At 39.5% G+C, this 25,885-nt stretch overlaps 1 protein-coding gene across 1 annotated transcript; it reads right to left on the bottom strand.

The window, feature by feature from the left end:
* Positions 1-218: 218 nt before the first annotated feature.
* On the bottom strand, positions 219-23,651 carry RTL4 (retrotransposon Gag like 4). The gene is made up of 3 exons (XM_045471788.1): positions 23,535-23,651; positions 11,277-11,325; positions 219-1,856 (listed from the first exon to the last, which is right to left on the bottom strand). The coding sequence occupies exon 3, from the start codon at positions 1,598-1,600 to the stop codon at positions 713-715; it is 888 nt and encodes a 295-aa protein (XP_045327744.1). The 5' UTR covers positions 1,601-1,856; positions 11,277-11,325; positions 23,535-23,651; the 3' UTR covers positions 219-712.
* Between the last annotated feature and the right edge of the window lie 2,234 nt (positions 23,652-25,885).

The raw sequence follows: 25,885 nt of genomic DNA, 5'->3' as shown, positions 1-25,885 counted from the left end.
CTGGTTAGTCAATAGCCAAGAGATCCAGTTTTTTGGGTAAGCAGAAGTCTTTAAATGGCAACAAAATACATAGCTGTATTGAAAGGTAGTAGAGCTGTGTTTCCATAAGGGTTGGTTTGTGTTGAAGCTGGCCTCTCTTCAATAGGTGGAGCAGGTTCCAGCCTCCAGTAGAAAAATGTTGGTAGGATATGAAAAAAGAAAAGAAAATAAAAATGTTGGTAGGATATGGGATGCAATTAGGAATTCAACCGAAGGTCTTAAACCAACAGGGAACTAGAATATAGACCAATGAGGGTGAAGGTGAAAGTCTTGGGCCTAATCTTAGTCCCAGAAGACTTAGGCCAACAAACTCAACCCAGATCTCATTCACTGGAGGGAATGGAGATCCCAGTGTACTTCCAGGGATATTTTCATTGGCTTAGACTGGCCAGTTTTGCCTACAGAGTTTCAGTACTCTTGGGTTATTGGTTCCAAATGCAGAGAGTGCCTGCGAATTGTTTTCATCATTGTTGGGTTTGGTTTGGTTTGGTGATGGGTCACCAAATGAACAAGATCTGATTATTTAAACTCCCAGAATCACATAAGTTCATGGCTGTCTATGAAGTGGTATCACAGTTCCCCACCTGTATTTGAAATGTTAATGCGGGATATAAATTAATAAGGCTGGAGGTGAGAGGGATATAGGTTTACAAAGTGACCTGCCTGGGCTCTCTTACTGGCGATTTGGGTTATTTATCCTTGCTGGGGCCCGAGAACGTTTGGCAAGGCAATCTCTTGTGAAGTGACCAGCCTGGCTGCAGTAGAGGCACAGCTGAGCTTCTTGCTGGCGGGCTCGTTTGGCTGGGGTGAGAGGTGGCTGGCTTCCACGCAACTGTATAGGCTCTTCCTTGGCTGATACATCTGTGGGGCTGGAAAAGGGTTGGTGTTGGATCAGGGAAGCCAACACTGGGAGCTGCGTCTCTGACTGTAGGAGCTCTGGCCTGTCACTACGTTTCTTGTCCAACTGAATACACTGAGTGATCAGGTCTGGAAGGTTGTCCATCATATCTGTGTCACTCACTTCATCCTGGATGGAGTCAGCTAGTCCCTCTTGGAAGTGGTCACTCTGATGGGTTTCATTACAGCTCAGATTTTGAGCAAGGAGATTGAAAGTAGAAGCATTCTGCTGAGAGGAGTTGTCCTCTTTGTTCATGGGGTCTGTTTCCTGTTTTGTAGGCTCACCAAATGATTGCTGGAACTCAAAAACAAACTTTTCATATTGTTTCAGCAAAGTGCTCTGGTTAGGCCCAGATATGACCCCACAACTTTCCATCTGCTGAGCTAGGTAGTTTAAAAAGAACTTGACTTGGACATCATCTGCAGGATTGGGGATCTTGACAGTCGTCAAGAGATTGTCAGGGTCACCATGAAACTGAGAGAGATGCTCAAGTGAGCAGGGTACAGACATCAACGGGGTGGCCAGGGCAGGCATGATTTGGCCCCTCAGTTCAGGGTTCTCTTCTGTCAGATGCTGTACTTGTGGCTGCAGAAACAGATTTTCTTCCTGAAGAGAGGAATGCTCTACCTGCAAGGTAGGTGGTGTCTCTGTGTACTTCTCCATTGTACCTTCTGGAATCAAGTGAGACTAAGGAGAACTGAGTGCCAGTATTTGAAACCAATGGGCAGACAGTAGGGTTTCCTCTGTTATCAGAAAGATAGTATCAGAAGCAAGTAGCCAAAACTGCTGGCTATGAAGCAGTCACAAGGGGACACTGAGAGCTGAACTGGAGAGATGCCAAAATTGTTGTCCACTACTCAATGTTGTCTCTTCTCATGGAGAATGTCAATGTTCTGCACATTCAGAAGTGACAAATTACCTTAAGACACATAGAGGATTTGGAATTAAGAAGACAAATACAAAAGTCACAGTAGATTTCTCTCCCCACCCACCCCTTGTATACAATATAGGGTAAATTTGCCCTCAAACTAAGCCTTTGATTCTCAAGTACCTCTTTTTTATCAGCGAATCAAAGAATTTTACAACCCAAAGTGATCTTAGAGGTTATCCAGGGCAAACTCAGAATTTTATGAATGAGAAAACAGAGACCCAGAAAGGCAAAGATGTTTACCCAAGGTCACACAAGTACGTAATATCAGAGCTGCATGCTCATCAGTACTGCTGTGTGAAACAGCACTTCCTCCAGGACCACAAATGTGTTCATTTGTACAAGCTACTTGGGCATGATGAGGGCTCATGCCCCTTGCTATATAAAATGTGATCTGGAAACCAGTACCATAAGCATCACCAGGGAGACCGTTAGAAATGCAGGCTCTTAGGTCCCACCCCAGACCTACTGAATTAGTATTCCACTTAAACCGATTTTCCAGGTGATTCAAATGTGCATTGAAATTTGAAAGAAAAGCTTCTCTAGAGAGGATTTAGTCCTCATTGGAATAATCACTGGTTGGACCTGAACCTCAACGCCCCAATCCTGCATTGCTGTGGCGATCTGATTGCTGCAGTGGCAGTTAATCCATATTTTTCTCGATTCCTAGTCCTTATCTAAGGTCACATTTGGTTGTCATGGAGATGATTAAGCCGCCACAGGCAAGATGAAGAGGTGAAGTTGGAAACTTAGTAAACAAGAACACGGTATTCATAGAAGTATAAAGATCAAAATGTTTAGCAGTTATCCTTGCATTGATAATAAGAATAAAGCAACCCATTAAAGTTAAAAACTAACCCCAAACATATGGCATATCAGTTGAACTCTTGTGCAGCATAATTCCTCTCATGGTCCTTCCCTTGTGTAGCACACCATTTAATTGTATCAAAATCGGCCACTAGAGGGCAAAAATGTGTATCCTTGAACGTAAAACTTGATTCTTTAGGTTTGATGGCTTCTCCTCTCTCGATCTATGGAAGAGATTATTGGAAGACTGAAATTGTGTAAGATTGGTGGCTAGAAACTTAAGCAAAGACTAGCATTAATCAGTGGGATGACACAGAAGAACTCATTTGGGTCTCCATTTCCTCTTTCATCTAATGAGGATGACTATCTTGTCTATTTCAGAAGGGTGTGGTGAATATCAATGAGACAGTAGATAGGTACTCTGAGTGGCAGAGAGAAAGAGAGAGACAGAGAGAGACAGAGACAGATGCTCCCCCAATTTTTTCAATGCAGGTAACAATACCGTTGGTGAGGCTCTTCCTTTATCGCATATTGCAAAAGTAGGGAGATACTGTCATATTCTTTCCTTCTTTCTTTCCATAACTCACCAATCTAGTCTTTCTATTTTCCAGGTGCCTATCCATGAGTTTATTGCTGCCAGTCTAGCTAGGTGTCAATTGAAAGGTAAGATGTTAGTTAATTAATTAATGAAGGTTAATGATTGGCCTTTCTCAAGGCATTCACTTTTTCCTCAAATTTTAATGTGCATAAGAATCAACTTGGTCTTAATCCCCAACAATTCCTATTCGATGGTCTTCTATTCAATAGGTCTGGGGTAGGTACCAGGAATCTATACTTTAACAAGCTGCCCAGAGGATTTCTGGTGTTGGTAGTCCCTGTGAGAAAAGCCACCCAGATGAACCTCAAGGAATAAATCCATATTATAGCATCATAGAAGAGTAAGAATGGGGAGAGGACACATTTGGAAGTAGGAGGCATTCAAATGACATAGAATAGGTGGTAACCTATTGTACTTCTGCATAAAGCCCATAGAGCTCACACTGTTCTTTACAACTGTTCCTCTCTCTCAGACAGTAGACTGCAAGAGTTTAGCATGTAGGTTCTAGAGTTAGACTGGCCTGGGTCCAAATCCTGGCTTGGCCAAAAGTTGCGTGACTCTGGAATGTTATTTAACTTCTCTGAGAATCCATTTCCAAACTTTAAAATGGAGGTGATTTTGGGGCGCCTGGGTGGCTCAGTCGGTTAAGCGGCCGACTTCGGCTCAGGTCATGATCTCACGGTCCGTGAGTTCGAGCCCCACGTCGGGCTCTGTGCTGACAGCTCAGAGCCTGGAGCCTCTTTCAGATTCTGTGTCTCCCTCTCTCTGACCCTCCCCCGTTCATGCTCTGTCTCTCTCTGTCTCAAAAATAAATAAACGTTAAAAAAAATTAAAAAACTAAAATAAAATGGAGGTGATTTTAATACCTTCCTCATAGTGTTGTAAGTATTAAATGAGATGAAAAGAGATTAGCACAGCTTCGTGCAGACGGCACGGGCTTCATAAACGTTAGCTATCATTTTTCTAGGTCCGCAGTCTGTTATCTGGCTGTGTTTTAGAATTTAATTTTTTTTTGAATTTTTGAAAGGTAACACGGAATATGTACTGCTTATTATATAACACTCCCAGTTGTATCTGGGAAAACATCCTGTAATTAGGCAATTAACATTTCTGCAGGAAAATAAATGTCTAAATAGTCATACTAAAAGAGATCAAGACTAGGTTTATGTCAGTTTAGGTCAGATTTGACACCAAATTAATGAAAAAATATCTTCCATTTTACAGAGCTTTTTGATTTCAGAATTGAAGATAAGGGATATGGCTCTCTCTACCAAGCTCCCCTGTTGGTTGGAAAGTATGACTATAACTTCTCTGTTCCTGCTTTCTGCCCTTTCCTTTGACCCTCAGCAGTTCCAGACTATCTGTCGAGGTCTCCCGTTTCTTTACGGAATTATGTATTCAAGGTGGCAGAGCATTAATTTTTCTAATTATGTAACATTGGTGAAACACTCGCTAAAATTGTAAGCATTTGCCCAATGCAAATTATACAACGGCGCTGTTGTCAATGGCAATTGCTTAATCCCTCTAAGAAAATCTATCTTGTCTTATCATTTTGGAAACTGCTCTCCTTTTAGAGGTCAGTGGCCTTCTATTAGATTGTCCCAGCAGATCATGGGGTAAAGCATGCCAGTTTGGAGATAAAGCAGACTGAGCTGGGACCTCAAATGCACAGACTTCAGAAATCAGACTAGTGAGCCTGAACCAGATCTGACACAAAACTGCATACGTTTAAGCTTTTACTTGATTGGTATGTATTTCACCTACAAAAACAACAACACAAAAATAGGTCTAGTAAACTTCTACAGGCAGGCCATTTTGGTGTTTGTGTTCCATTTGGCTCAAAGACACGGTTGACAGTTTCCCTGCATATGAAACTATCCGTACTGGAGTCCCTTGAAACTCCATTTGGAGAAGAGCCTGAAGTACCTTGCTGCTTATAATAGAGCATTGTGACCTTACAATACCTTATTTTCAAGCTGTTCTACCCAACACTTTGGAGAAGTTTTGACCTATTGCCATGCAACTACCCAGAGCACTTGCATTTTTACCCTTGAACTCCAGACTTTACAAGTAAGGGAACTTGTGGCCATGAGAGCTAAACTGAGACATAAACAATCCTCAAGAGGTAACCACAGGGACATACTGTTTAGACTTGTCTGGAGACTTGGATGTGACCCTAGCTCTGCCACCATCTAGACTGACAACCTTGGGCAAGTCACTTCCTCTCTCTGGGCCAGTTCCTGTATCTGTACAATGAAGGAATTGGGTTTCTCAAATTTTATCACACATAAGAAATTCTGATTCAGAAGAGTTAAGAAGAGACCCAGAAATCTGAATTTTCTATAGGCACTTCAAATGATTCTGTGGTAAGAGGTCTTCAGATTTTACCTTGGGAATCTTGGGTGACTGACCACACAGAACCTCTGACTTGAGAGGTTCTCAAGTTTCAGGGTACATAAAAATCTCTTGGGAGTTTAACATGCAGCTTCTTGGGCTTCACCCCTAGACAGTGTAATTAAGTGGGTCTGGGATGGGACCAGATAATCTGCATTTTAATCAAGCTCCACAGATGATGCTGATGCAGAAGTTTCTCTGGTAACACTTGAGAAACCCTAGGTTTAATACTCTCAAAAGATCCTTTCTGCTTGAGCACTATCTACACTTTTGAAGGTAGAAAATATTTGGCTGCAAAAGTGGCCCCTGAGGTGTGTGATGTGTGGATCGCTTCCTTCCAAGGCTCTGCCTGAGTCTGTATGGTCGCATGCAAACAATGGGCTAGTGCAGGGCTGGCTCAGGCAAGGTGAAAAGTAACTGGCTTGGGGGCAAGAGAGAGGGTCACAATTGAGCTGACCTTGCTCTCAGTCTCTATGGTTCCTGCTAGGAGGTTTGTAATGCTCTGCTCTGCCTGTGGGGGGCGGGGCAGAAAAGCCGTCCATGTATCCCCATATTAGAGAGAGAGCAGCAGCCCAGCTGGGGTCAATCTGGCCATTGCTATGACTCAGACCTCATACCTTCCTTTAACCTTCAACCTTTCTTCTGGCTCTGCTGGACCCATGGCCTAGCTGCTTATGAAGTTACACATGTCATGAATGCTCCCTACAAGTATCCCCTGTTAGTTTCCCAGTTTTCCTTTCTAATGGGCATAACTCCATTAAGGAGCCACACTTGCTCCAGCAGCCTTCCAGCTCCATGAGTCTATTTACCATTCCTCCTAAGATCATGTTTCCTTGTCTCCTCCTTCCCCCGCCTACTCCGCTTTGCCTACTGTCCCTGCTGGCAGCCATAACACAGGGCTGAATGTCCCTGTTTAGTCACCGGCCAGAACTCTGATTGTCCAAGCAATACATGACCCATTTGCACCATTCATTTCTTTCAGTGCAGCAGAGAAGAAGACCTAGAAGGAACGGGTGAGTTTTTTTTATATGAAGGAAAAGACCTGGAGGGTGGTGGAGGGCAAGATGAGCCACTGGGCAGGTATCATAACACTGTCACAGAGTATTATCAATAGTTATCAAAATATAAAAAAGCATTACATGGAGTCAAAGAAAAACCCCAAAGAGAGACTCCATTTTGCCTCTTTATTGTACTTGCCTGTTTAACTCGGCCCCTGAGTGGTACTGACATTATACGGGTGGTGAAATGATGACTTCAGTGGAAGTAGGAGGTTTGCAAACTCCTGAAGATCAAGTGCGCTTAGAACTTACAGCTCACAAGAGATGTTACAACATATGGCAGATAACCTCTACAGCAGGACTGGCTCTGAGTCTCATTCAAACCTTCATGGTGGGCCCCTGACATACCGGGAATGCAGAGGTTTTGCATTTGTACTTGATAGGAATGGAAAGGACAAGTTGTTTTTATCCAGTCGTACCGGACATTGTGTGGGTATTTGCGGTAATAATACGTGTCGTTTCTTCAGTGCCTAATTTATGTCAGCTTATAGACTCTAACTGGTACTAGCTGTCTGGAGCCTTATTTAAAAGTGTCCTGGACCTGGGGCCGGGCTCACTGGTAGAATGCCGTAAAGCACTGCCAGTGTTCGCCACAGACAATGGAGGAATAAATGCAACATGCTGAACAGGTATTTGCCATCTCTCTACCAGACCACATAATCCTCACAGCAGTCTTGTGAAGTAGGTATAATGATTTGCGTTTTACACATAAGGAAACGAAGCCCCTACTTCCACTTCTAAACATGTAATCCTGCTCACTTCGGCTTTCAAGCTCTCTCCCCTCACCGGAAAGCCAATTACTTTCTTCTTCCTATGCCCAGCTCGCATTCAGCCTCCTTGATGCGGCTTCCTCTCACTACCCGGGCCCTTATTAATACCTCCCTTCCCTGAGCTGTGGAAGGACACATTGTTTGACCCCTCCAGGAAGAAGTCTCTTTCCTGTGAACCCCCATGCACTTTGCACAGTGCTGGGCCCGCGAGCCTTATATAAATCTGTGTTCATAGGTGGGGCTAGGAGAAAGACAAACAAAAGAATCTCTGTGAGTAGTCTGACATGAAATTAGGATAAGAAAAGTAAGATCGAATCGAGTCATGAAAATCTTGTCAAAACAAGAGGAGGCTGAATAAGCAAGCAGGGGCATCGAGTCTCAGTAGAAGTGGTCTGGACTTGAGAGAAGGGCCGGCAGGCCTTGCTATCGCGAGTTCTTAGCTTTTCATTCCCCTGTTTTCCCTTCTTCCTTAAGCCCCATACATTTGGTAATCTTGTTATTTTGCAATCAAAAATAAGTGATGGGGCCTGATAAAGACTTCTCTGCTACTTCTAGGTTCAAGAAAGCAGTCTGAGGTGAATAGGTAATGGGGATTAAGGAGGGCGCTTGTTGTGATGAGCACTGGGCGATGTATAGAATTGTTGAATCACTATATTGTACACCTGAAACTAATATAACATTTTATTCTAACTGTACTGGAATTAAAATAAAACATGGACAAGTGTTCAGGATGGTTTGGATTATTAAATATCACAGCTGTCACATAATGTAGGAATTAAGCTACTGTTGAAGCTCTGAAACTGAAATTCAGCAAGTATGTAATTATTATATTTTATATTTTATTTTGTTAAATATATATAACATAAAAGTTAAAAAAAAATAAAGCAGTCTGAGAGGATATTTTTCATAACTGAATGTGCACCTTGCTATGTTTTACAAGAACAATGTGATAAAACATTTTAAATTGGGACAATCTCAATAAAGCTGGGTTGAGCTGTTATCATACCCATCTAAGCACCATCTAATCAATATGTGAAGATATTAAAAGAGCAACCAAAAAGGAATTATTAGCTTCCCAGTCCCATTGAGCTTCACTCTCTATGTGTACAAAGATTCAAATATCTTAAAAACCACTTTACATTCATTATTTCATTCAATATTGACTGCAATTCTGCCATTTTCCAGGTCAGGAAACCAAGGCACTAAGATACTAAGTTAAATCAAGGGGCAAGGAGGAAATGGGATACATGTATAACTGTCTCCGAAAGACTCTCATGTAGATTACTTATCCTCAAGGACAAGGAAGGAGCTAACTGAAAATGCACTTGGGAGGGTGGGGGTGGAGATGGGATGAGTGTCTCCATAAAGTAACTTATGAGTTCCACATCATTGGAGGAATGTAAGCAGAGTTAGGATTACCACCTGGTGAGGAGTTAGAGTGGGGAGAATAAGATAAGAAGGCATCGTAAGGATGACCTAGTCTTTTCAAAGCTATAGATTCTATAACTTGCTTGAGGACACAGCTGAAATGTGGGCAATGACACTAAGAGTTTGCAATCTAGAATCTGATCCTCAGATTCACAGTCAACCTGAACCTAACCCATCTTGCCTGTCTATCTGCAAGCTCCTATTCCTGGAGAGGACTCAGTGGCTAACGTATGGTAGGACTTGTTTATCAATTTGAGGGATTAGCTGGGTTTCTCTGTCCATTCCCAACGCCCCCGTCATTTCAAATAGTACATGCCGTTTGAGTAAACAATTAGGGGAAGAGTGGAAAAATTCTGATCTGCAGATCTCAAATAGTCATAAAATTAGCCCTTTAAATTTGAAATGAAAGGTCTTCTCCTGCATTCGTGCTCCCTGCTGTCTCTTTCATCTTTAATTCATTAAATGCAATTCACTTAGTGCTGAATACCACTTACAACTGATGAGCTGACAGAGTTTAGCCCACTTAGATTTAAACATTTTTTGCATTTCCAGGTCCTTGTGGTGTGCATGCAACCTGCAGCCCTATTCAAGGTGGAGAAAACTTAATATAAGCAATTTAGTTTATATCATGTTTTTCAATTACAAGAAGCCTCCTAATAGTCAATAGTTAGAGAAAAGTATCAACTTTAGAGATGAAGAATTTCAGTCTCAAGAAATGGAAAATGATTTGGGTCATGGTCATGTTTATGAGTCTTATTGCTAAGTTCCAATCCCAAACCCTAGTCAGGCTTTCTCTCCCTCCTAGCCTTGATGATGAATAAACAAGAAATACAGGGATTATATAGTGCAGAGGCAACCTTTTAATGTCATTCAATAATCCATAACATCTAGGGGCACCTGGGTGGCTCAGTTAAGCATCTGACTTTAGCTAAGGTCATGATCTCACGGTTCGTGAGTTGAAGCCCCAAATCAGGCTCTGTGCTGACAGCTCAGAGCCTGAAGCCTGCTTTGGATTCTGTGTCTCCCTATCTCTCTGCCCCTCCCCTGCTCATGCTCTGTCTCTCAAAAATGAATAAACATTAAAAAAATAATAATAATTGGGAATATCCCACATATATGCAGAGAATTCTATGTGATCTAAATATTCTCCTCCTATCTCATTGTCATTTTGATAAACTATGAAGTAGGCAAGGTGTGTATTTAACACCTCCTCCAACAGATAAGGAAAGAGTTGTCTAAGGACATACAACTGTTTAGTATTAGATCTTGGACTAGAATCCTCAACTCTTGCTCATAACATTATGTCCTGGAAATAGATTGAACCAATAGAAAAAAATCATTCACTCTGGATTTAGACAAAATTTAGATTAAAATCCCAATCTGAATTCAAAGCCAAAGATGTGAGACCTTGGGCAAGTTACCTCTTTGAGCCTCAGTTTCCACATCTGTAAAACCTGTATTGCAATGTAGCTGTGATGAGTTGTCTTGCATACAGCAGACATTGGTGATAGAAGCCACCCAATATCATATTTTCTGCAGACACTGCCCCTAGATGTTATGGATATAACATGGGTACCGAATATCCTTCTTACCAGTTCCAGTTTCCAACTGGGGATTCTGCGGAAGGTAATTCTACCCAAGTCTCTTGGTGTGGAACAAATGGCTTAAGCTAAAGCTAACTCACTTAACATATAACTTGCCTTAGTGTTTCTTCTTTGCAACACTCATATCACTTGTAATTAATTGTTATATGCCTGTTTTCCTTACTAGACTATGAGCTAATCAAGATAGGAATTAACCAATTTCATTTCTGTGTCCACAAGTGCTAACATATTTCCTTACATATAGAGATGCTCAGTAACCCTTTGTTGGATTTATAATATCTGCCTATGACAGCCATAGTTAAAACTAGATATTAGCAAAGGTAGTCTTACTTTTCCCCACTCCCTATATATCACTTCTATTATTTTTCTTTGATGTGAGTGCAAAACCCAGCCCTGCTCCAGTGTATCTCAGCATGTTTTTGCTGAGATTCTTGAGTTAACCAGATAGAAATATAGACAAAGATTTATGTCTATGGGACTAATGCTCTGCAGGCAATACTTCAGTCCCAGTCCTGCACTTCAATGACCTTAGCCAGAGCACTGAGAAGACTGAGAGATCCTCGAGAATGTACTTTGCTTGGATGAATGGGTTGTTTAGTTTTTTAGAAGAGTTTCAGTTTAGCCTAGGCCCTAGGTCAAGACAATTATCTAGCAAACTTAGAAAGAAAACAGATGCAAAATAATCCAAACAGGAGTTGTTTAAAATATGATATTTTCAACCACTCTTATGTGAAGACAGGAGAATCACTTACCTCTCAGATGTTGGGCTCCAAGTGGAATCAGGCTACAGTGGGACAGATCCTAGGGGATGGGAAAAGGAAAGTAAGAAGAGATGGGATTCTTTGGCATCCCAAACAGCATAAGCAACCTTAATTCTGTGCTCTTACTGTTAGAGTGCTCTGTTTTCACTGGCTGACACTCTCCAACCCTCTGACACTGGAACAGACACAGTCTGGTAAGCTTTGGACTCTGCCAGTTGAGAGCTGTGTGACCTTAGGCATACTAATCTCTTTGAGCTTCATTTTCTTTCTTTCTTTCTTTCTTTCTTTCTTTCTTTCTTTCTTTCTTTCTTTTTTTTTAGTTTCCTTTTCTTTATCATAAGATGGGGCCAATGATATCTACCACCATTGGCTATTCATTTATTCATATAATAAATCTTGACTGAATGTCTATTATATGCCAGACACTCCGCTGTAGTAAGCCCACGTAGACATGGGGATTCAAGAATTACTAAAGTAAGGTATGCAAACTGCTTGTTGCAGTACCTGGCTTATAACAATGATTTAATCAATGATATCGATTGTTTTAAGAATATGAGTTAGAAGGGTTTGTCAGTTAACAGCCCAAGCTCTGGAGTCAGACCTGGGTTGTAGTTATAGTATGGAGTATTAGCTTCACGTATTAGGAGAACTTGGGCAAGTTTTTTAACCTCACATACTTAAATTTTCTCACCTGTAAAATAAGTAATAATGATCATAACTGTTTTATAAGCTTGGGAATATCAAATAAACATGAATGTGAAACATCCAGCAAGTCTTCTTCCCTCTCAAGGCTAATGACTTGAGACCAAAACAAGTCTACTTGGATCAAAAATAAAAAGCCTTTCAAGGAGAGTGTCTCCTTAGCTGCCTGAAATTTGTCTAAAGCAAAAAGAAAAGTGAAAGGAAGAGCTATTGTTAGAAGGGCTGACTTGGGAACACCCAAATATATAAATCAATTAATAACAAACATAAAGAAACTCATTGATAATAATACCATAATAGTAGGGGACTCCAACATTCCACTTACAGCAATAGACAGGTCATTGGAGCAGAAAATCAACAAGGAAACAATGGCTTTGAATGACACACCAGACCAGATGGACTTAACAGATACATTCAGAACATTTCACCCTAAAGCAGCAGAATATACATTCTTCTTCAGTGCACATGGAACATTCTCCAGAATAGATCACATACAGGATCACAAATCAGCCCTAAATAGGTACAAAAAGATCAAGATCATACCATGAATGTTTTCAGAGCACCATGCTATGAAACTTGAAATCAACCACAAGAAAAAATTTGGAAAGTCCTTAAATACATGGAGACTAAAGAACATCTTAATAAAGAATGAATGGGTTAACCAGGAAATTAAAGAAGAAATAAAAAATGAATGAAAGCCAATGAAAATGGAAAGACCACAGTCCAAACTCTCTGGAGGCAGAAAAGGCAGTTCTAGGAGGAAAGTACATTGCAATTCAGGCCTATATTAAGAAGCAATAAGGGTCCCAAATACACAACCTAACTTTACACCCAAAGGAGCTAGAAAAGGAGCAGCAAATAAAGTCTAAAGCCAGCAAAAGAGGGTAAATAATAAAGATAAGAGCAGAAATAAATGATATAGAAACCAAAAAAGAAAAAAAAGAAAAGAAAATACACACACACACACACACACACACAGTAGAACAGATCAATGAAACTAAAAGCTGGTTTTTTGAAAGAATAAACAAAATTGATAACCCTCCTAGCCAGACTTATCAAAAAGAAAAGAGAAAGGACTCAAATAGACAAAATCGTGAATAAAAGAAGAGAAATCACAACCAACACCACGGAAATACAATTTTAAGAGAATACTATGAAAAATTATATGCCAACAAACTGGGAAATCTGGAAGAAATGGAAAAATTCCTAGAAACTCACACTCTACCAAAACTGAAACAGGAAGAAACAGAAATTTTGAACAATCCAATAACCAGCAAGGAAATTGAATCAGTTATCAAAAATCTCCCAACAAACAAGAGTCTTGGGCCAGATGACTTCCCAGGGTAATTCCACCAGACATTTAAAGAAGAGTTAATATCTATTCTTATCAAACTGTTCCAAAAAATAGAAATGGAAGGAAAGATTCCAAACTCATTCTTATGAAGCTAGCATTACCTTGGTTCCAAGATCGGAAAAAGACCCAGTAAAAAAGAGAATTACAGGCCAATATCCCTGATGAACCTAGATGTAAAAGTTCTCAACAAGATAATAGAAAATTGAATTCAATTCAAGTGGGATTTATTCCTGGGCTACAGAGCTGGTTCAATAGTCACAAATCAATCAATGTAATACACCACATTAGTGAAGGAAAGGATAATCATTTGATCCTCTCAATAGGTGCAGAAAAAGCATTTAACAAAATACAGTATCCTTTCTTGATAAAATCCCTCAAGAAAGTAGGGATAGAAGGAATATGCCTCGACAGCATAAAGGCCATATATAAAAGACCCACATCTAATATCATCCTCAATGGGGAAAAATAGAGCTTTCCCTCTAAGGTCAGGAACACGACAAGGATGCCCACTCTCACCACTGTTGTTAAACACAGCACTGGAAGTCCTAGACTCAGCAATCAGACAACAACAACAACAAAAAAATAAAAGGCATCCAGGGGCGCCTGGGTGGCGCAGTCGGTTAAGCGTCCGACTTCAGCCAGGTCACGATCTCGCGGTCCGTGAGTTCGAGCCCCGCGTCGGGCTCTGGGCCGATGGCTCAGAGCCTGGAGCCTGTTTCCGATTCTGTGTCTCCCTCTCTCTCTGCCCCTCCCCCGTTCATGCTCTGTCTCTCTCTGTCCCAAAAATAAATAAATGTTGAAAAAAAAATTAAAAAAAAATAAAATAAAATAAAAGGCATCCAAATGGGCAAAGAAGAAGTCAAATTTTCACTCTTCGCAGATGACATGATTCTGTATATGGAAACCCCAAAAGATTCCACCAAAAAACTGCTAGAACTGATATATGAATTCAGCAAAGTTGTAGGATATAAAATCCACATATAGAAATCAGTTGCATTTCTCTACACCAATAATGAAGCGGGAGGAAGAGATATCAAGGAATTGATGCCATTCACAACTGCACCGAAAACCATAAGATACCTAGGAATAAATCTAACCAAAGGGGTAAAAGACCCAGGGGCACCTGGGTGACTCAGTTGGTTACGCACCCAACTTCAGCTCAGGTCATGATCCTGTGGTCCGTGAGCTCAAGCCCCGTGTTGGGCTCTGTGTTAACAGCTCAGAGCCTGGTGCCTGCTTTGGACTCTGTGTGTGTGTCTCTCTCTCTGCCCTTCCCCTGCTCATGCTCTGTCTCTGCCTCTCAAAATAATAAATAAACATTTAAAATTTTTCAAAAAAAGAGGTAAAACATCTGTATACTGAAAACTATAGAAAGCTTATGAAAGAAATTGAAGAAGACACAAATAAATGGAAAAACATTCCATGCTCATAGATTGGGAGAACAAATATTGTTTGAAAGCAATCTACACATTCAATGAAATCCCTATCAAAATAACACCAACATTCTTCACAGAGCTAGAACAAACAATTCTAAAATTTGCATGGAACCAGAAAAGATCCCAAATAGCCAAATAATGTTGAAAAACAAAGCCAAAGCTGGAGGTATCACAATTCTGGACTTCAAACTGTATTACTTAGCTATAATCTTCAAGACAGTATGGTACTGGCACAAAAAAAAGACACATAGATCAATGGAACAGAAAAGAGAACCCAGAAATGGACCCACAGATGTATGCCCAACTAATCTTCAACAAAGAAGGGAAAAATATCCAATGGATATTCAGCAAATGGTGTTGGGAAAACTGGACAGTGACATGCAGAAAAATGACCCTGGACCACTTTCTTACACCATACACAAAAATAAATTCAAAATGGGCGAAACCTAAATGTGAGACAGGAAATCATCAAAATCCTAGAGGAGAACACAGGCAGCAACCTCTTTGACCTCGGCCGCAGCAACTTCTTATTTGACATGCTTCCAGAGGCAAGGGAAATACAAGCAAAAATGAACTATTGGGACCTCATCAAGATAAAAAAGATTCTGGGGTGCCTGGATGGCTCAGTCAGTTAAGCATCTGACTTTGGCTCAGGTCATTATCTCACAGTTTGTGGGTTTGAGCCCCACATTGGGCTCTGTACAGACCACTCAGAGCCTGGAGCCTGCTTTGGATTCTGTGTCTTCCTCTCTCTCTGCCCCTCCCCCTACCCATGCTCTGTCTTTCTCTCTCTCTTTCTCAAAAATTAATAAACATGAAAAAAAAGATAAAAAAAAAACTCTTGCACAGTGAAGGAACAATCAGCAAAACTAAAAGGCAACCAACAGAATGGGAGAAGATATTTGCAAATGACATATTGGATAAAGGGTTAGTATCCAAAATCTATAAAGAACTTATCAAACTCAACACCCAAAAACAAATAATCCAGTGAAGAAATGGGCAGAAGACATGAATAGACACTTTTCCAAAGAAGACATCCAGATGGCTAATAGACACATGAAAAGATGCTCAATATTACTCATCATCAGCGAGTGACAGATCAAACCACAATGAGACACTACCTCACACCTGTCAGAATGGCTAAAATGAACAACTCAGGCAACAACAGATGTTGGCAACGATGCAGAGAAAAGGGAACCTTCTTACACTGTTGGTGGGAATGCAAACTGGTGTAGTCACTCTGGAAAACAGTAAGGAGGTTCCTCAAAAAATTAAAAATAGAGCTATGTTATGACCTAGCAATTGCTAGGTGTTTATCCAAAGGATACAAAAATGCTGATTCGAAGGGGCACATGCAGCCCAATGTTGATAGCAGCATTGGCAACAATAGCCAAAGTATGGAAAGAACCCAAATGTCCGTCAATGGATGAATGGATAAAGAAGATGTATATATATCGCAATGAAATATTACTTGGTGATCAAAAAGAAAGAAATATTGCCATTTACCACAAAGTGGATAGAACGAGAGGTTATTATGCTGAGTGAAATAAGATAATAGAGAGGGAGGCAAACCATAAGAGACTCTTAAATATGGAGAACAAACTGCAGGTTGCTGGATGGGAGGTGGGGGGGATGGGCTAAATGGGTGATGGGCATTAAGGTTGGGATGGACACTGGGTGTCCTATGGAAGTGATGAATCATTGAGTTCTACTTCTGAAACCACTACTACACTGTATTTTAACTAACTTGTATTTAATTAAATACATTAAATTAATTAAGAAAAAAGAAGGGCTGATAACTCTGATGACATTCTAAGTACAGATATGGTAGGGAAATAGTTTATAGGTGACATAAACAATTCCCTTCTTCACATTCATCACAGGTGAGAACATACTCTCATTGTATGTGTGGCCCCTTCTTATAATACACTCAAAATACCTCCTTTGCAAAGCCCTTCTGTCTTCAGTCCCAGATTTCAGCAAAGTCATGTCTACTTCTCTCATATTTCTAATAGGACGTATTTCCAATAAGTCTTAGTTCTTTCCACTTGTGTTTCTGTGTTCTTCTTTTTTTTTTTAATTTTTTTTCAACGTTTTTATTTTTATTTTTGGGACAGAGAGAGACAGAGCATGAACGGGGGAGGGGCAGAGAGAGAGGGAGACACAGAATCGGAAGCAGGCTCCAGGCTCTGAGCCATCAGCCCAGAGCCCGACGCGGGGCTCGAACTCCCAGACCGCGAGATCGTGACCTGGCTGAAGTCGGACGCTTAACCGACTGCGCCACCCAGGCGCCCCTGTGTTTCTGTGTTCTTGATGAACTCGGAATCTAGGATGCTGCTGCCATTGACACTTGGACTGACCAAAGAATAACTGGGGATGCAAAGGGACCAGAAGTCACATGACTTTGCAGAAATCTAGCCTCTGCTTGGCTTTAAAGAAAATCTGGGGGGATATTGGGGGTATAACTCACGCACGATAAAATTCATCAATTTAAAATATACAGCTAATGAGTTTTGATAAATACATACATCTGTGTAAACACCACAACATTTGAAATATATATAGTTTCAATATATATAGATTTGTCTTTTCTGGGTATTCCATATAAATGTAATAATACAATAAGTGGTCTTTTGTGACTGGCTTCTTTCACAGCATAGTTTTGAGGTTCATTCATGATCATGGATATATCAGTACTTCATTTCCTTTTATTTCCTTTTTTATATTAAATATAATTTATTGTCAAATTGTTTTCCATACAACACCCAGTGCTCATCCCAACAGGTGCCCTCCTCAGTGCCCATCACCCACTTTCCCCTCTCCCCCACCCCCCGTCAACCCTCAGTTTGTTCTCAGCATTCAAGAGTGTCTTACGGTTTGCCTCTCTCCCTCTCTGTAACTTCCAAAAATATTTTATTGTATTGATACACTACATCATGTCTCACTTTGCTGATGAACATTTGGGTTGTTTCCAGATTGGGAACATTACAAATAAAGCTTCTGTAAACATTAGTGTACAAGTTTGTGTGCATACATATATTTTCACTTTTTATTGGGTTACCTAGGAGTAAGTCATGTGGTAAGACTCTTTACAAGATACTGAAAACTATTTCCTAAAGTGGTTATACCATTTTACATTCCCATCAGCAGTGTATGAGTATTTCAGTAATGCACTTTGCCAACACTTGACATTGTCAAGTGTTTTACATTTTATTTGTGTGGTTTTTTATGAGAGATTCTGAAGGGCCATGAGCCATTTGTTCTTTCTCCTGTTGGCTGCTCACTATTATCCCTATCCCTATTTCCTTTAAAGAATATTGTAATGGGAGAAGAAGTTGCATTAGGGGTAGGGCATCAAGAAAGCTACTGTTACCTTTCCAAAGAGCCTTCGTGGGAATAAGGAAGCAGTGTAATTGTGTGAAGAACAAACATTAATAGTATGGAAGCTTGAGGCAGATCTGGGATTCTTACAGCACAGAACTTTCCACAATTTAGAACTGCCTAACAACGAAGTCAATTTCATAAAAAAAAAAAAAAAAAAGCTTTCTATCGCTGGAGGTATTCAAGTGGTTGGACAAACTACTTGTAGGGGATGTTCTGAAACAGATTCATGTACCAGACAAAGGCTGGATGAATGTCCTCAAATGTTTCTATGAGAGTGTGAAGTAGACAATATTGAAATTTTGTGACTTCTGACTCTCTGCTTTCTGCCTTTTTACCTGGACTTCTGGCTGACCCACAATCCTTAATGCCCTGAAATCATAAATGTCTGAAAATCAATCCTCACTCAAATAAGCTGAAGGTTTTTCTTTCCCAGTGTCTGAGTTGTAGTACATTCTCCAAACAAGAAGTTCTAATGGTAGAATTTCAGGCAAAGTAACAACAGTGAGTAATATATTTTGGCTAGAATCTCCTGCCTGTCATCACTCACATTAGACATAGCACCCCTAGATCATGATCCAGTCTACCTACTGGCTAATAATGTGGGGCTTGAGAGAAGTCAAAGAGAAAGAAAGCTAATGCTTCCAAATATGATTTTCAAAGCAGGGCAATGGATGAAGACTAACAAACTCCTTCTCAGCTTGGTTTTCACATCCACATAGACCTATCAAAAATTGTCCATCTGCCAACTCTTTTTTTATATCCAACACCCTCTAGCACTGATATGGTACTGCATGTTTTTAGAATAGTGCTTACATCGACTGACAGCTTTTATATATATATATATATATATATATATATATATATATATATACACCCATCAGGAGTGATGTATCTTTTATTCATCTTCACACTTTAAGTGTCTGTCAGACTGTCAAGTCACCCTATCTTCTGTAAGGATATATCACCACAAAGGAAACTGGTTGTGACCTGCCACCAGGCCTCAGGGATTCACTCTGCAGGGAGACTTTGAAGATCCACACCACAGTAAAAGATCTCCAAGCTGCAGGATCCCCGTCTTCATAAAAACAAACCAAGAAAGAAATAGGATGAAATTGCATCAAGAAAATGTTTATTTAAAACTGAAGATGAAGTTGTGTATATGAGTAAGCAAAAACAATGGAATCAGTATACTCAGGGATGGCTAAAACACCAGCTATGAAATGGATTTGAGTTGACCTATAGTGGAGGCAGGGCATTGGGCTAAGTGGCCTCAAGTGTATTTGTCATTGATAGTGGCAGCTGTATAGAGGACGCTTTGCGTTCCTCTTCCTTCCATCCTTTTTTTTCTTTTCTGCTGCCCAGATGGCTTTTAATTATTCTCATATGTAAATATCATTTATAAGTGTATTGGCAGATTATTTTTCAAAATCAAAAGAGAATATACTGTGGGTAGCATCATCTTGAAATTTGAAGTCTCCCTCTTCTGGGTCATTCCAGGAAGCTAATTGAGACACAGAGAGGGAATGTGATCAACTCTCAGTGTTTCTAGGAGAAAGAAATGGAACTCTTAACTTACCATATCCAACCAGGGCCCCAGAGAGAGGACTGAAAGCCTAAATATCAATAGTGGGGAAGCCATGGTTTTAACTCAGTCAACTTTGGCCATCATTGCAGAGGATAAAGGAATGCTTGGCCGCTAACTTTACTATGGATATAGTGTTTTGAACTCAAGACTGCATTCCAGTTCTCCAAAAGCCTACCCTTGATTTGGTGGTATAGGTGAGGGGTTAATCTGCTGAAAGCCCTCATGACCCTACCAGTATTGGCTCAAGAACCAGTGTGAGTTGAGGTCTACCAATAAAGCCTCTAAGAAGATGGAGCTATGGAAAGCTGGAGAAAGCTGATGGGTTTACTTCCCTGATTCTGGATTCTATATGGACATTGGCTCCCACACTGTTCATTATATTAAAGCTTCATAGCTTCCATGATCTCCCAAGCAACTGAACTTTGCTGAGTTCAGAACCCACACTTCATGTCACAGGTATTACTACTTAGTGAAAGATGAGCAACACAAGCTCAGTTCAATGTAATTGAATGGCTTCTCTGGCTCTATCAGCAGATTAGTCAGGAAGGAACCTTTGCTCAAAGTTCTGGGTAGTTAGTATGACAACCAGCTAATCATGACCTAAAATAAATCTATGTACTAAACCTCTGGGAAATCTATAAGATATAGGGTCATGACTCCAAATCAACTTGTGTTCATAAAGATGAGTAGGAACTTTACAAAGACAAAAATCATTTTTGAAAAATAATGAAAACAGGTGTTTCGTTGCTGCAGACCCATAGCCTTTTGTACCAGCTTACACAATGGGCACTGGGCCCACCCCCAACAATGTTAAAAGAAATAAAACACGTGATGGCTATGAGTTCCAAAGAAAGACAACCAATAACTCCACCACCACCACCACCACCACCACTCACAGAGTACTTATTTGGGGATGAATGTGGCATTCCTGTTATATTATTAATTTCATTTAATCATGAAAATAAGCTAACGAAGGCATTCTTAGCCTCATTTCACTGATAAATTGAACCTGAAAAAATGGATGGCTTGCCTAAGACCCCACAGTAAGTGGAAGAGCCTAGATTGAAACCTAAATCTATCTGACACAAAAGCCTAGTTTTATAAACTAATTATGCTGAACTGCCTGGTAGAGATGATCTAGTAACAAATATGCTGGCATTGAGGGAAGAATCAATTTTTTAATTGGTGGAAACTCTTAAGTTCCTAATTTGTTCCCTCTCCATCCCTCCATTCATTATCTGCCATTCCACTTTTCCCAGAGAAAAGATACAGAAATCTGGGATAGCTGAGTTAGGAAAGCAGGCAGAAGCCAATGACCAACATAAGTTTGGAGGGATTTCCGTGGAATTTGTTCATAATTTCCATATATTATAATTAATATGTGAAAGACACCATTTCTGTTTTATAGATGGTGAATCCAAAGGGTATAATATCTACTATGGGGCCCCAAAACCCTCAACACTAGTCCAATGTTTCTTATTTAATAGGCTATCCTGTGACTGTCATTAGGGCTTCCTATTGACTGCTGCCTTTTTCTGAGTGATGAGGAGATGACCCATGCAGCACAATTAGTGTTTGGGGCCTGTTCTGTGTCTAGCCCAGAGGGACAGACTGAAAGTTATACTGAACAACAGAGCTTGGGTTATACTTCTTACATCTGGGGTGCTAGAGAAGCCAGTGGAAATTTACTCTGGAAGTTCTACAAGGAGAAATAAATTCCTCCTTTCACAATTGGAGGAAAAGTGATTTATCAGGCACTGCAAAGGAATTCTCTGGTTATTCTACATCTCTCATCAATCTCTATTAATATACATATAGAACAGAGCAACAAATCATATTTTCTTTCAGAAACACTGTTCTGTGTTCATGAGGAGACTGGTAATTTTATGAGACCTATTGATTTTTCCTAAAATAATATGATTTAGCTTTGAACTCCCATGCTCACAGATGAGGAGACGAGGGGTTGGCACTTTCAATTATCGAGAAGATTTTTTTTTCCATTGTGAGACAGAGGTTAAGGTTTTTTTTCAAATATCTATGGCTTCTCCATCCCGCTTTCACATTTCCCCCATGAAATATCCATAGCAAATCAGCTTTGCTAAAGAGGAAATGATGCCAAGTTAATTTAGAAGAAAAAAAACTCTAGTATCGTATTTATAATAATATAACATACAAACCATGACATGTTTTTTGCACAGATATTAAATTTATTATATAATTCAAAGAAAATACATTTTTGAAATCAAGCTAATATTTTCAAAATTTGGGTGAAATAGCATGAAAAGGTTAAACCTGACCATCTGATAACTATCTTCCCTAAAGGGGTAAAAGAGAGAAATAAAGTGTGTGTATTTGGATTTAATAATCTAATGGATTATCATATCCTTAAGAAATAAATGGGGGTGGGGGAATAGGTTAAACAGGCGATAAGGATTAAGGAGGGCACGTTTTGCGAGCAGTGGGTGTTGTATGTAAGTGATGAATCACTAAATTCTATACCTGAAACTAATATTGCACTGTATGTTAACTAGCTGGAATTTAAATAAAACCTTGGGGGGAAAAAAAAGAAATAAATGCTTAAAAAAGAAATTTTAAAAGTCTTTCTTCATGCTTTGTCAATAGTTCTCAAGACAACATTGTTTGGCTCATTTTGGATTCTTTCTAGCTTCCTCCTCACATTGGGTTTTCTTCAGCCTCCTCTCTGGCACCTTCTAAACCTTCTGCTTTCCTTCCACCTCCATCTCTCCTACCAAAAATGAGCTCAAATCCAAAGGAAGCCAATTACTGGAGATGTGTCATGAGTGCATGGAGAGTTTGTTAGCAATCACTTCTTTCAAAATTGTTTCCTTTACAAAATATATTTTCCAAAAATGAAAAAAAAAATCTCCCCGAAGACTGTAATGCTTTTTCATAAAACTCTCAAGGAGATCAGAATAGTAACTGCTTAAAGTTGTACATAAATTATAAACAATCACACAGAGGTGCCAAACACAAAAAAAATCAAATGGATACACAGCTGGTATTCAATCTGAGTATGTTCTGAAGAAGAACTCAAACGTGTACATGGGATTATGAGTATTATAGGATGCTTGGTAGTGTAGGTGGGGGGGGGGGTGAGTATTGGTGTGGATTTACCTATGGACTCAGCTGGTACACGAGATATATGGTAGACCTGGAGGGCCCAAAAGACAACAATAATTTTGTATCTAAAATTTCCAGCTTTACTTCCAATTTCTGGTCTGGCATTTAAGGGATTTAGAAGTTCCCACTATATTTTAACTACAAGTAAAAAGCTGAACAAATTGAAGGAAAAAAAAAGCCTCTTTTTAGGTCTGGCAAAGAAGTGAGGTCACAGGGCAAATCACTGCCCCATCCCAAGTTGGAGAGATACATGGAGGATGCAGAGAATCACCATTTACTAAAGCAAAAACCTCCATGGGAGCCAGTTCTGGGTAAAAACAACAACAACAACAACAACAACAACAACAACAACAACAAAAAGCAACCCTGGATTATAACTGACAAATTGCTGGGAGTTCAGTGTATACAACTGAGAAGTAAAAATTCCAGTGGAACCAATCATAGGAGAGACCACATTTATCTCTAGGAGTTCAATTTGACTCTCACAGTGGATAAAGGAGGAAAATCCCACTATGCTCCCAGCTGGAGGGAAAAAGAAAGATTATGAAATATTTCAGAGCATTCTATTCTTCTTAACAAGTTCTGCACTCAGGAGGAACTATTTTACAGAACCTAATCTCTGGGGGTTTTATCAAAGTCTAACCTACCTGGGAACAGTGAAATAACCAATGTCAGCCCCTCTAGTTTTCCACACAGAGGAAGGGAAATACACAACTCCAGGTCCCTCCAGCCATTCTGTCCCACCTAAGAGAAGAAAAACAAACAAACAAACAAACAAACAAACAAAAAACAAAACAAAACAAAAACCTGAAAAGCAGTGGTAAATTTCACAGTCCAGAGGCATAGGGCCTTCAAAACCATAGGACTAGAGAACACTTTCCTTCTCCTGACAGTTTACCACCACATTACTAAAATCCTATTTACTGCAGTTTCTTTTACCGAGTACATCGTGTCTACTTTCAACAAAAAACTATAAACCATACTAAAAGGCAAAAACAAACAAACAAACAAACAAACAAACAAAAAACCACAGTTTGAAGACATTGAACAAGCATCATACCTAAAGTCAGATGGCAGGAAATTTAGAATTATCAGAACAAGAATTTTTAATTCTTCTGATTTCTACATTTAAATTTTTTAGGGGCACCCAGTGGCTCAGTTGGTTAAGCGTCAGTCTCTGGCTGAGGTCATGATCTTGTGCTTTGTGGGTTTCAGCCCCACGTGGGGCTCTGTGCTGACAGCTCAGAGCCTGGAGCCTGCTTCTGATTCTGTGTCTCTCTCACTCTGCTACTCCCCCACTCACACTCTGTCTCTCTGTCTCAAAAATAAATAAATATTAAAAAATTTTAAATTTTAAATTTTAAATTCTTTAACTGCTAAGGACTTTAATTGAAAAAAGTAGATAACATACAAAAAACTGGATAGTGTAGGCAGAGAGATGGAAATTCTAAGAATCAAATAGAAATGTTAGAGATCAAAAGCACTGTAACAGAAATAAAGTATGCTTTTGATGGCCTCGTTAGTAGGCTAAATGGGGCTACAGAAAGAGAATCCCTGAGATTGCGATTGAGATTATGGTGATAAAAACTTTCAAACTTCCAAAACTGAAAAGCAAAGAAAAAAACCTGAAAAAAAAAAACCCAGAACAGAATGTCCAAGAACTGTACAACAATTACAAAAGATGTAACATATGCATAATGGGAATATCAGGAGAAGAAAGAGAAAAAGGAAAAGAAGCAGTATTTGCAGCAGTACTGACTTAGAATTTCCCCCAAATTAATGTCAGACACCAAACTAAAGATCCAGAAAGCTCAGCAAACACTAGCCAAGATGAATGCAATGCCTTCCCCAAAATTCTACACCTAGACAAACCATTTTCAAACATCAGAAGTCAGAGACAAGAAATTTTGAAAGAAGCCAGAGGAAAAAACACTTTACCTATAGAGGAACTAGGATAAGAATTACATCTGCCTTCTCAGAAACCATGCAAACAAGAAGAAAATACAGTGAAATATTTAAGTGTTGAGAGAAAAAAATCAACCTAGAATTTTGTATCCTGTGAAATTATTCTTCAAAAGTGAAGAAATAACGACTTTCTCAAAGAAAAACTGAGGGGATTTATTGCCAGTAGAACTGCCTTACAAGAAATGTTAAAAGAAGTTATTTAAAGAGAAGAAAAAGAATGATACAGGTCAGAAACTCAGATCTACATAAAGAATATCAGAGAATGAATGTGAGAGCAAAATGAAATTTTTAATTTTTCTGATCCTTAATTGTTCTAACAAATAACAACTTATTCAAAATAATAACAACAATGTATTCAACATTGCATGCTTACATATATTTGCATATACATTTGCATATATATATACATAAATGAATGACAACGACACAAGGGATGGGAGGAAGGAATTAGGAGTATTTGGTTATTATAAGGTACTTGCACTACCAATGAAGTGGTATAGTCTTATTTGAAAGTGGACTTGGATTTATTGTAAATGTATATTGCAAACTCTAGATAAATTGATATACTAAGAAAGGAAAGAAAATGCAGTCATATATAATACTCAAAACCACAAAATGCAGAAAAAGTGTGTGGAAGAAAATAAGAGCAAAGAACAAGGACAACAAATAGAAAACAATAACAAATGTGATAACTAATAATCTCAGTAGATTAATATAATAATATAGTTTAATATAATTAATATAGTTTAATATAATTTATTGTCACATTGGCTTCCATACAACACCCAGTGCTCATCCCAACAAGTGCCCTCCTCAATGCTCATCACCCACTTTCCCCTCCCCCCGCATCAGCCCTCCGTTTGTTCTCTGTATCCAAGAGTCTGTTTTGGTTTGCCTCCCTCCCCCTCTGTTTGTAACTTTTTTTCCTCTTCCTCTCCCCCATGGTCTTCTGTTAAGTTCCTCAAGATTCATGTATGAGTGAAAACATATGGTATCTGTCTTTCTCTGCCTGACATTTCACTTAGCATAATAC

This window comes from Leopardus geoffroyi, chromosome X (assembly GCF_018350155.1).
Source record: "Leopardus geoffroyi isolate Oge1 chromosome X, O.geoffroyi_Oge1_pat1.0, whole genome shotgun sequence".
Classification (NCBI taxonomy): Eukaryota; Metazoa; Chordata; class Mammalia; order Carnivora; family Felidae; genus Leopardus; species Leopardus geoffroyi.
This window is presented reverse-complemented; position numbering and strand designations above follow the sequence as displayed.